This window comes from Topomyia yanbarensis, chromosome 2 (assembly GCF_030247195.1).
Source record: "Topomyia yanbarensis strain Yona2022 chromosome 2, ASM3024719v1, whole genome shotgun sequence".
NCBI classification, from domain to species: domain Eukaryota; kingdom Metazoa; phylum Arthropoda; class Insecta; order Diptera; family Culicidae; genus Topomyia; species Topomyia yanbarensis.
In genome coordinates, this window is record NC_080671.1 from 262,348,576 (window position 1) to 262,361,626 (window position 13,051).

The 13,051-nt window shown below is 38.9% G+C and overlaps 1 protein-coding gene across 1 annotated transcript in view; it reads left to right on the forward strand.

Annotated features, from left to right (window-relative positions):
- The window catches only part of LOC131680302 (muscle M-line assembly protein unc-89-like), a 438,223-nt gene that overhangs the window by 128,024 nt on the left and 297,148 nt on the right, over nucleotides 1–13,051 (forward strand). The window contains exon 3 of the mRNA XM_058961024.1: nucleotides 10,276–10,432. Within this exon, the coding sequence (XP_058817007.1) occupies nucleotides 10,276–10,432 (157 nt within the window). The remainder of the gene's footprint in view (nucleotides 1–10,275; nucleotides 10,433–13,051) is intronic.

Genomic DNA, 13,051 nt, shown 5'->3' on the forward strand with positions numbered 1-13,051 from the left:
AAGCAATATAATCAAATTTAAATTAGTCTACGGAAAAATGTGGTTCCAGCCAAAAAGTTGAAAATATGGATTTTGTTTACCTTTTTATCTCCTTACGGTCTTTCAGTCATTTTCAGGTCATGTACGAAGCATCAGCAAACTTTTATAAATGACACACATGGGATTCTTTCTGCGCTCATAATTTATTTTGTTTAATATTGGAGGTTATATATTGGAGGTTAAATAGTTTGACGCAAAATTTAATAAAAAAAAATTTCGCCTGTGGTTGCCATTTTCGGAGCCTTGACCATCTATGGCCGCATACCACATTCAAATCGTTATAACTTTCGATTCCGTTAATGAAATATTTTCAAACTTTCATGGGATATACTTGGTTACTATATCTTTCGAATGCCAATTACCAAATAAGTAGACAAATATCTTTTTGTTTATATAGATAGGACCAAACCCGTGGGTGTTGGCTGGTAGCCTTATGAAACGCGTCATAAAATTTAAAATCGCTATATCTCTTGAATCTCTCATTTTGAAATTCACTGAGAAGATGCTTAGATACTCTATCTTTCGAATTCCGTATGTCAAATAATGGTAATTTTTGTTGTATATATATATATATATATATATATATATATATATATATATATATATATATATATATATATATATATATATATATATATATATATATATATATATATATATATATATATATATATATATATATATATATATATATATATATATATATATATATATATATATATATATATATATATATATATATATATATATATATATATATATATATATATATATATATATATATATATATATATATATATATATATATATATATATATATATATATATATATATATATATATATGCACTTTTTCAGTGCACCATATAAATAACACCTTTTGTACTTTATATTTATGTAATTAAATGGTAAGGTTTTCCTTTAAAAACCGCGACACGTATAAACGATCAAAATAGTCAATGAACAAACATGGATTCACGCTTGAAGTCTGGTAGAAAACCCATCTATGACCGCATACTACACTCAAACCGTTATAAATTTCGATTCCGTCAATGAAATATTTTCAAACTTGCAGGGGATATACTTGATTACTATATCTTTCGAATGCCATGTACTAAATACGTAGACAAATATTTTTTTGTTTATAGAGATAGGACCAAACCCGTGGGTGTTTGCTGGTAGCCTTATGAAACGTGTTATAAAACTTCAAATCGCAATTTCTCTCGAATCTCTCGATGGATCATTTTGAAATTCACTGAGAAGATGATTGGGTACTGTATCTTTCGAAAGCCGTATGACAAATTTGTGGTCATTTTTGTTAATAACGGTTTTAGGAACACCGTGTTTGTGTTTCAATCGAACGACTGATCAAACGTGATGTCCCGTTCGAGCAGAAGTTCTGTTTATGCCGATGAGACACAGTGAAGCCGAAACTTCTCTTGATGAGGCGAAGCCGAAACGCAACAGAGTATGAAATAAGGATTTGCGCCCTCCTGTACAAAGACAGGTTTTTACCAACAAATATTCACCCTAGTGAGAAATTTTGGTTTTTACCAAATTTTCCTCCTTAGGGTGAAATACAGCATAGAACAAAATTATATTTATGATTATATTAGGAAATTTAGAAGCATATTTAAAGTCGTTGTGAAATGCTTTCTTACTAATAACTTCTTAATAATGCAATCACTGTTTCTTCTATTTTTAGGCTTACTATAACAAAAAAACATTGTTTTTTGTAATTATATTTTTCAACTTTTTTGTCTTTTCTTTTTAAAAATTTTACCAAAAATATTCCCAGAGAAGAATTAGAACTCGCTATCATATAGTTTACGCCCTTTTTAAATATTACTCTTCAATAAACATTGCTTGTTTAACAAGGCAAAATACTTAGTCTCCAATATAGATGAAACGTAAGAAGTTTCATCAGAGTCGAAGATGGTCACTATTTTTTACGTAATTGAATCAAACTTGATGCAATTGCTTTATAGCAGAAAACATCTGTCACGTTACACAAGATCAACTGTGTTTTCTCAAAAATGAATGAAACTATAAGGTTTTCACAATACAGTTTCAAAAAGTAGACTCAAAGAAGTAAGAAAAAAATGTAGGTTGGGCATTGTATGCAAACTGTTGGTGTGGTCCACAAAACTTTTTCGAGTTTTTTATCTGTCACGTTACAAGTTATTTGTTTTTCATTACTTTACAATTAAAAAAAGAAATTTTTTTCATGTTCATCTTAAATTTTCAAGCAATATAATCAAATTTAAATTAGTCTACGGAAAAATGTGGTTCCAGCCAAAAAGTTGAAAATATGGATTTTTTTTTTATTCATTTCGTTTATTTGATAGGCACAAATGCGTTAGCTTGGCGGTGCCAAATGCTTTTGTTTTTACATTTTGGATATCTTAAAACTAGGAGGTTACAATGTTGAAATATTTTTTTTTACAAAGGAAAAGAAAGTTTACAGCTATCTTAAGACTAGAAATAAGATTCAATATACAAAAGAGGGCCAAAAGATTTTTTTATGAAAAAATTTAAAACAAGGGATTCACTTTGATATACAAGAGGGGGAGTAATAGTATTTTACGAAATATTTTACGGTTATCTTAAAACTAGTTTAGTACACAAAAGGGGGAACAAATATTTATGAGAAATTTCACAGAAATCTTAAAACTAGGGATTCAATTCTATTTACAAGATGGAGGACAAGAGTTTCAATAAAGAGTAAAAATTATAGCTATCTTAAAACTAGGAATACAGAATACTAATTTGATTTTTTTAACTAAAACTTATGCTTGGTCAAGATATTCAAAGGGTGGCTTATTTCCGCATCAGTGTAGCAGCAGTTGTATCAAGGACAGGGGAGAGACAGGGAAAGAAGAGCAAAACTTGCAACTTTCGCTCGAACGGCGGGGGGGGGGGGGAGGGGGATCAGCGTATCAAATTTGCGCCTCAGTATAGTAAGTCGTCGAGTACCGGATTGGCGGATGGTATTCTTCGGACCCGCGGGGAATCTTTCAAAAGTCATCGGACCTCGAGTCGCTCTCGCTTCAGTTTTCTTCTATGCAGGCGTAGTGGTAAGGGCGACGGCGGTTACATAGTGGCACTCTGGAGCTGATCGGTTCCACAAGGCAGGAGGAAACTCTAAAAACGAGAAATAAAAGAGAGGGGCTAAATTGGGATATTTATCGTTTTTATGAAGGTATAAATAAGGGACATATAGGGGAAATCACGAGTTGCCAGCATATCTCGGACTGGTACATTGGGTGGTCTACCTCGGGTCCGAAGGGATTCCTTTAACTGAGACCTGGCGTCACAATACCCGGCGCACACCCAGACAACGTGTTCGATGTCGTGATAGCCCTCGTCACAAGCGCACAGACTACTCTCCGCAAGCCCAATACGCCGCAAATGCGCATCCATGGTGTAGTGATTGGACATAAGTCGGGACATTACACGAATAAAATCCCGACCCACATCCATCCCCCCGAACCAAGGCTTCGTTGATACCTTTGGGATAATCGAATGTAGCCATCGTCCAAGTTCCCCATTGCTCCACGAGGTTTGCCAACTGTTGAGCGTCCTCTGACGACAAATACTAAAAAATTCGTTGAAGCAGATTGGTCTTTCGTATATGTCACCATTTAATGCGCCCACCTTTGCTAATGAGTCGGCCTTTTCATTGCCCGGGATAGAACAATGAGAGGGGACCCAAATAAAGGTAATCTGATAAGATTTTTCAGATAACGTACACAAGGACTCCTGTATCTTCCCCAGAAAATACGGTAATTGCTTTTTAGGCTTCACCGCACGAAGAGCCTCGATAGAGCTGAGGCTGTCCGAAACGATGAAGTAGTGATCTGTGGGCAGAGTGTCGATGATCCCAAGGGTGTACTGAATTGCAGCTAACTCTGCGACGTAAACTGAAGCGGGATCATTGAGCTTGAATGAAGCGGTGATAGTATTGTTGAAGATACCGAAGCCAGTGGACCCATCGAGATTTGATCCGTCAGTGTAAAACATTTTGTCGCAGTCGACTTCTCGGAATTTATTATAAAATATATTGGGGATCACCTGCGGGCGTATATGGTCCGGGATTCCACGAATCTCTTCCTTCATGGATGTGTCGAAGAATACAGTAGAATCAGAAGTATCTAGGAAACGGACACGGTTGGGATTGTACGAAGAAGGATTGATGCTCTGTGCCATGTAGTCGAAGTACAAGGACATAAAACGGGTTTGAGAATTAAGCTCGACGAGCCTCTCGAAGTTTTCAATTACCAACGGGTTCAGAATGTCGCATCGGATGAGCAATCGATATGAGAGTTCCCAAAATCGATTTTTTAGCGGAAGAACGCCCGCCAGCACTTCGAGACTCATCGTATGGGTCGAGTGCATGCAACCCAAGGCAATGCGCAAGCAACGATACTGGATTCTCTCCAGTTTGATGAAGTGTATGTTCGCAGCGGAGCGGAAACAGAAACATCCGTACTCCATCACCGACAATATCGTTGTTTGGTACAACCTGATCAGGTCTCCTGGGTGAGCACCCCACCATGTTCCAGTTATTGTTCGGAGAAAATTGATCCTTTGTTGGCATTTCTGTTTCAGATACCTAATGTGACATCCCCAGGTACCTTTAGAGTCGAACCAGACCCCGAGATATTTAAATGTGAAAACCTGGTTGATCGTTGCACCCATTAATAAAAGCTGGAGTTGCGCCGGCTCACGCTTCCTAGAAAAAACAACCAACTCAGTTTTCTCCGTGGAGAACTCAATACCCAGCTGAAGAGCCCAAGCAGACAAATTGTCCAAGGTATCTTGTAATGGTCCTTGCAAGTCGGCAGCTTTGGGCCCTGTAACAGAGACCACCCCGTCGTCTGCAAGTTGCCTTAGCGTGCATGAATTGGCAAGACAATCGTCAATGTCATTCACGTAAAAATTGTAGAGCAGGGGACTTAGACATGAGCCCTGGGGAAGACCCATGTAGCTAAATCGCGATGTTGTTAAATCGCCATGCGAAAAATGCATGTGCTTTTCAGACAACAGATTTAGCAAAAAGTTATTTAAAATTGGTGAAAGACCATGCTGGTGCAGCTTCTCTGACAGAATGTTGATAGAAACTGAGTCAAAAGCCCCCTTAATATCCAAGAAGACTGATGCCATCTGCTCTTTGTTAGCATAGGCCATTTGGATTTCTGTAGAAAGCAACGCAAGGCAATCGTTCGTCCCTTTGCCTTTGCGGAAGCCAAATTGTGTATCTGACAGTAAGCCATTTGCTTCAACCCAATTGTCGAGGCGAAACATGATCATTTTCTCGAACAACTTCCGAATACAGGACAGCATTGCAATCGGCCGATACGAGTTGTGGTCGGAGGCTGGTTTTCCTGGTTTTTGGATGGCGATGACCTTCACTTGCCTCCATTCATAAGGGACAATGTTACCCTCAAGAAACTTGTTAAATAAATTCAACAGGCGCCTTTTTGCAGTGTCAGGCAGATTCTTCAGCAAGTTGAATTTGATTCTGTCTAACCCTGGGGCGTTATTGTTGCACGATAAGAGAGCAAGTGAGAACTCCACCATCGAAAACGGTGTTTCGTTCGCGGTATCGTGAGAAGACGCGGCGCGGTACGTTTTCTGTACCGGGACAGAGTCCGGACAGATCTTCTTGGCGAAAGCGAATATCCAACGGTTTGAATATTCCACGTTCTCGTTGGTACTATTATGATTACGCATACGTCGAGCCGTACCCCAAAGAGTGCTCATCGCTGTTTCTCTCGTCAACCCGTCGACGAACCGGCGCCAATAACTGCGTTTTTTGGCTTTCATTAGACTCTTCATTCGCCTTTCTAACGACGCGTACTGTTGATAGCTAGCGGGTAACCCGTCTTCCCGGAAGGCCTTATATGCAGTGGACTTTTCCGCGTACAGCTCTGAGCACTCTTTATCCCACCACAGGGTGGGAGACCGTCCATGGGTATTCGCGCTGGGTACTGGTTTAGTCTGAGCTTGATTCGCACTGTCGAGAATCAAGCCAGCCAAAAACCTGTACTCTTCCTCCGGAGGAAGTTCTTGAGTGGATTCGATTTTAACGGATATCGCGGTCGCGTAACTCTTCCAATCAATGTTCCGTGTGAGGTCATACGATACATTGATTGTTTCCGATGGTCTTGAGCCGTTAGCAATTGAAATCACGATAGGCAAATGATCGCTACCGTGGGGATCAGGGATCACCTTCCACATGCAATCTAACTGTAGCGATGTCGAGCAAAGCGATAAATCCAACGCGCTTGCGCGTGCTGGTGGTGTAGGAATCCGCGTCATTTCTCCCGTGTTTAAGATGGTCATGTTGAAATTATCGCAAAGATCTTGGATTAATGTTGATCTATTATCATCATGAAGACAGCCCCATACCGTACCGTGCGAGTTAAAGTCTCCCAAAACTAGCCGCGGTGCCGGTAAGGATTCCGTGATATTACAAAGCGTTCGGTGCCCTACCGAGGCTCTAGGAGGAATGTAGATGGAAGCAATGCAAAGGTCTTTGATTAAAACTTGACAAGCGACAATTTCAATGCCTGGTGTCGAAGGGAGGTTAATTCGGTTGAAAGAATAGCACTTTTTGATCCCCAAAAGTACTCCTCCATAGGGGTTTTCTCGATCCAGACGAATTATATTAAAGTCGTGGAAGTTGAGATTTATATCGGAAGTTAACCAAGTTTCACATAATGCGAAAGCATCACATTTTAAACTATTTAGTAAAAATTCAAAGGAATCGATTTTCGGGAGGATACTTCTGCTGTTCCACTGTAGAACAGTGATCGAATCGGTGACCTCGTTCGATGACTTAGCCATCGAAGGATACGATCGCTGCAAGGAGGGGCCATTTAGTAGTCAACTGCTTCAAAAATGTTTGCACTATAGGGAGAAAACGTATCAGAAGGCTTTTAAGAGGATCAGTAACATTGAAAGCTGTGAAAATTAAGTCCACTATGTCAGAAAATTTCATTAGTCCGCTACTGGACTGAGTATCTGTTTGAAAAAGGGGACACTTGGGGTTTTTGGTGTCCCTGGAAGTGGTGGATACTCCTTGTTAGAATTAATATTTCCAAGTCCTGGAGCAAATTGCTTCGGCTTTTGTGCATCACTTCCGTTGGATTTAATGATTGTAGTTGGCGCACTCTGAGTGGACGACACCTTGGCACCCTTACGGGGCAATGTAGGGGAGGCTGGATTTCTCCTCTTCCTGGATTCCCCTGGGTTAACCAAAGATGTTCCCTCTCGTGGGTCGTCAGATTCTTGCTCAACGTTAGCCAAACCAGCATAGGGATTTTCCGACAGGACAGATGGCGAAGCATTCTTTAGCATTTCTGCATAAGAACGCCTTGAGCGTTCCTTAAGGGAGCGCTTAATTTTATCCCCGCGCTGCTTGTACGCAGGGCATGATTTAAGAGCATGTGAAGGGCCCCCGCAGCAAATACACTTTTCAGTTTCTTTGTCGCAAGAGTCATCCTCATGCTCTCCTTCGCATTTGCCGCATCGTTTCTTATTTCCACAATATGTGGCTGTGTGGCCCAACTGCTTGCAATTGCTGCAGCTCATGACCCGCGGTACAAACAGGCGAACTGGTAGGCGAACCCTGTCAAGGAGGATGTAGTTGGGAAGAGAGGACCCGGCGAATGTCACCCGAATCGAGCCTAATAGAGAGTAGGTAGTCTTACCTCCCTCGGTGTTTGCGGTATACAATTGTTTGCATTCTAAGATCTTAATCTTAAAGCAGCCAACCCCGTGCTCCAACAGTTCTTCGCATTTCAGGCCCGGTTCGGACACTACCCCATCGATTTCACAGGCCACACAAGGCACGTACGCTTTAAATTCCCGTGTAAAGCGCTCACAGCAAGCAATCGCGTTTGCCTGGCCGAGATCATTCACTAGAACACGTATCTTGTTTGCCCGAACACGTGTTATCTGAGCTACAGCCGGGTAATTAGCAGTCAGATCTCGAGAAAGTTTTAATATATTAACCGGTTTCTCTCCGGTCCGAAAATATACCACCCATGGCCCAGAGGAACCTTCTGGGTACTGCTTTATACGGGGAGCAATGCGAGTATTAGGGGGATCAGGGACTTCCATGATTACATCAGATGGTATTTCGCCCTCGGCCATTTAAGCACGAGGGCAGAGCGTTATATAAACGGGAATGTGTCTTATTATTTGATTACAACGTAGAGTAAAAGTAGGGAAAAGGAAAGAAAGCAAACGAGGAAAAAAAAATAAAGCAAAACTTATCTGCAAACAACGTCGATTGTTCCGCACCAGCGAAAACAATGTACTGGATTTACTGTCGGCACCAGCAGAACGGCAGCTAACGAACGAACAAAGGATGACCTTGATTCACTAAAATTTACACACCGAACACCACTGTGAAATATAACGATCCGTTCCGTTCAAAGGTTGGGAGACGTATCCAAAATATGGATTTTGTTTACCTTTTTATCTCCTTACGGTCTTTCAGTCATTTTCAGGTCATGTACGAAGCATCAGCAAACTTTTATAAATGACACACATGGAATTCTTTCTGCGCTCATAATTTATTTTGTTTAATATTGGAGGTTATATATTGGAGGTTAAATAGTTTGACGCAAAATTTAATAAAAAAAAATTTCGCCTGTGGTTGCCATTTTCGGAGCCTTGACCATCTATGGCCGCATACCACATTCAAATCGTTATAACTTTCGATTCCGTTAATGAAATATTTTCAAACTTTCATGGGATATACTTGGTTACTATATCTTTCGAATGCCAATTACCAAATAAGTAGACAAATATCTTTTTGTTTATATAGATAGGACCAAACCCGTGGGTGTTGGCTGGTAGCCTTATGAAACGCGTCATAAAATTTAAAATCGCTATATCTCTTGAATCTCTCATTTTGAAATTCACTGAGAAGATGCTTAGATACTCTATCTTTCGAATTCCGTATGTCAAATAATGGTAATTTTTGTTGTATATATATATATATATATATATATATATATATATATATATATATATATATATATATATATATATATATATATATATATATATATATATATATATATATATATATATATATATATATATATATATATATATATATATATATATATATATATATATATATATATATATATATATATATATATATATATATACAACAAAAATTACCATTATTTGACATACGGAATTCGAAAGATAGAGTATCTAAGCATCTTCTCAGTGAATTTCAAAATGAGAGATTCAAGAGATATAGCGATTTTAAATTTTATGACGCGTTTCATAAGGCTACCAGCCAACACCCACGGGTTTGGTCCTATCTATATAAACAAAAAGATATTTGTCTACTTATTTGGTAATTGGCATTCGAAAGATATAGTAACCAAGTATATCCCATGAAAGTTTGAAAATATTTCATTAACGGAATCGAAAGTTATAACGATTTGAATGTGGTATGCGGCCATAGATGGTCAAGGCTCCGAAAATGGCAACCACAGGCGAAATTTTTTTTTATTAAATTTTGCGTCAAACTATTTAACCTCCAATATATAACCTCCAATATTAAACAAAATAAATTATGAGCGCAGAAAGAATTCCATGTGTGTCATTTATAAAAGTTTGCTGATGCTTCGTGCATGACCTGAAAATGACTGAAAGACCGTAAGGAGATAAAAAGGTAAACAAAATCCATATTTTCAACTTTTTGGCTGGAACCACATTTTTCCGTAGACTAATTTAAATTTGATTATATTGCTTGAAAATTTAAGATGAACATGAAAAAAAATTCTTTTTTTAATTGTAAAGTAATGAAAAACAAATAACTTGTAACGTGACAGATCAAAAACTCGAAAAAGTTTTGTGGACCACACCAACAGTTTGCATACAATGTATATATATATATATATATATATATATATATATATATATATATATATATATATATATATATATATATATATATATATATATATATATATATATATATATATATATATATATATATATATATATATATATATATATATATATATATATATATATATATATATATATATATATATATATATATATATATATATATATATATATATATATATATATATATATATATATATATATATATATATATATATATATATATATATATATATATATATATATATATATATATATATAAATTATTTTAATTATTTTCTATACAGATTATTACGACATTCGAGTCAATGATCTTGTTCTTGAAGTCCACGTCAGAGGCATGCCAGCTCCAACACTGACATGGGAGCGAGATGGCCGAGAACTTCAAAATGGTATGGACAAAATTATCATCGCTCGTGAAAAAGATGGCGTTTACAAATTAAGGTACTATTATACAACGTGATGCTCAATTAATGTTATGTCGTTTCCTCATTCGAGTAGTGCTATAAAAACATATTTTTATCTAACTAGTGGTGAAAATGTGCCTTTATCATTTCTTAAAACTACGATACATTACTAGTTATGTTCAATATAATGAACCGAAACTTGATTTGGCTTAGCAGACCAATGCAATATTCACTATGGTATATTTCTCTTTTTTGGAGAAATATTTTGGGTAAAAAACTATTTTTTCTCAACTAAGGAGAAAATTGTTTTAAACCATTTTGCGCGTAAAGGACACGAAACCTAGACATAAATTAGTTATTGGAGGCGTTTCGAGTTCCTCTCATCAGAATCCGACACAAACTAAAAGGGCGTATATACACCACGAAATATTGTTTTTTGAAAAAAAAGCAATATTTTGGCAAATTTTACTTAAGAACATTTTGCTTCGAAATGATATTTAGTATTAGTATATAACAAAATTATATTTATGATTGTATTAGGAAATTTATGAGCATACTTAAAGTCGTTTTGAAAAATGCTTTCTTACTAATAACTTCTTAATAATGCAATCTTCTTCTATTTTTTAGCTTACTTTAACAAAAAAAATCATTGTTTTTTGTAATTATATTTTTCAACTTCTTTGTTTTTTTCTTTTTGAAAAATTTCACCAAAAATATCCGCAGAGAAGAATTAGAACTCGCTATCATATAGTTTACTTCCTTTTCAAATATTACTCTTGAATAAACATTGCTTGTTTAACAATGCAAAATACTTAGTCTCCAATATAGATGAAACGTAAGAAGTTTCATCAGAGTCGAAGATGGTCACCATTTTTGACGTAATTTAATCAAACTTGATGCAACTGCTTTATAGCAGAAAACATTTTTTTATACAATGGAGAAGACTGTTTACGTACTAACCCAGTACTCGTGCTATTGGTAGGTGTCCAAGCTACCACACGGAGTGTACTGGAGGCGAGTCGGGCTCGAATTGTGACGCTGCCGCTAATACAGACTAAACTCTATTGGGCTCCGCCATCGTTCCCACCAGGAACTACCTCTCGGTATTACTTCTGGGGGATGGCTGTACTTAATGTACTCATTCACTCTCGCTCACGCGTTCATACATCCTGTATGAGGCTTACTTGGGTGCTCTCTCTATCGCACCTTGATTCACTCTCAAACACTCCACATGAGGCTGACTTTGTGCTCACCTTTGTCGAGGCTGACTTGTGTGCTCACCTTTTTCATTCCTTGCTAGGCTTACTTTTGTGCTATCCTGTACCATACCATGTGAGGCTGACTTTTGTGCTCACCCTTAACATACCGTGTGAGACTGACTTGGATGCTCACCATTTCACTCCTCTGCCACGCCATGAGGCACACGAGGCATCGATAGCTAAGTCCCAACATACTACGCTACGACACTCCCATCTTGGCATGAGGCAGTTCAATTATACGCCTATACACTCGCTCTTCTGCCTTGCTTCGGGGTGGATGGGTTTACCACTTACGCGGTTGCCAGTCGCTGCGCCAAACCTGCCTAGTCATGAACAGACCATTCACTCCCTTTTTTGCGCTCGACCTTTTTCGCTCCAACTAACCAATCACTAGTTAGCCGTGCCCTCGTCTGTTGCTCGGTTCGCCAAATTACCTGTAGCCTACAGGCAATCTGGGTGGTAGCAGTCGAGACTGCGTTCCACTTCTCCACCGATTGACACATCCGCTGAATAAGGGTATCAGGGGTTATGTCCCAGCCACAGATGTCAAGCATAGCTCTTCTTTCGACGTCGAACCGAGGACATAAGAACAGTATGTGTTCGGCAGTTTCGTCTACACCAGGGCAGTCCGGGCAGGCTGGGACCTCCGCGTGCCGGAACCTGTAGAGGTACTGTCGGAAACAGCCATGGCCTGACAGGAATTGTGTCAGGTGGAAGTGGGTCTTCCCACCCATCCCGATATGTTAGGTATCAGCCGGTGGGTCCACCTACCTTTCGAGGAGTTATCCCACTCACGCTACCATCTGACGACCGAGATCACCCTGGTGCGCTCGCGGGCTCCCCTATTTCCACGTAGCTCGAAGCACTCCTCATCTTCCCGAATGACCAGCTCGACTGGCATCATGCTCGCCATCACGCAGGATGCATCGTGTGATACTGTGCGGTAGGCAGATATCACTCTGAGGCACATCACGCGGTAGGTGCTCTCCAGTTTCTGTAGGTAACTGGTTACCCTCAGTGCTCTTGACCATGACGGGCCGCCGTACCTGAGGATAGATACGGCAACGCCTACCAGTAACCTACGTCTACTGGCGCACACCTTTGAGCTGTTGGACATCATCCTCGATAGTGCCGTAACAGCAGTCGACGCTCTCTTGCATGTATAGTCGACATGGCTGCCGAAGGTCAGCTTGTCGTCTATAATAACTCCGAGAGACTTCAGGCTCCGCTGAGAGGTGATCACGACTTCTCCCACATGGATAACTGCATGTTGTGCCGACTTGCGGTTGTTGACGATAACTACCTCCGTCTTATGCTGAGCGAGCTGCAGGCCTGTCGCGCTCATCCATTCCTCCACCGTGTCTATCGCTTGTTCTGCAGTTAGTTCTACCTCGGGG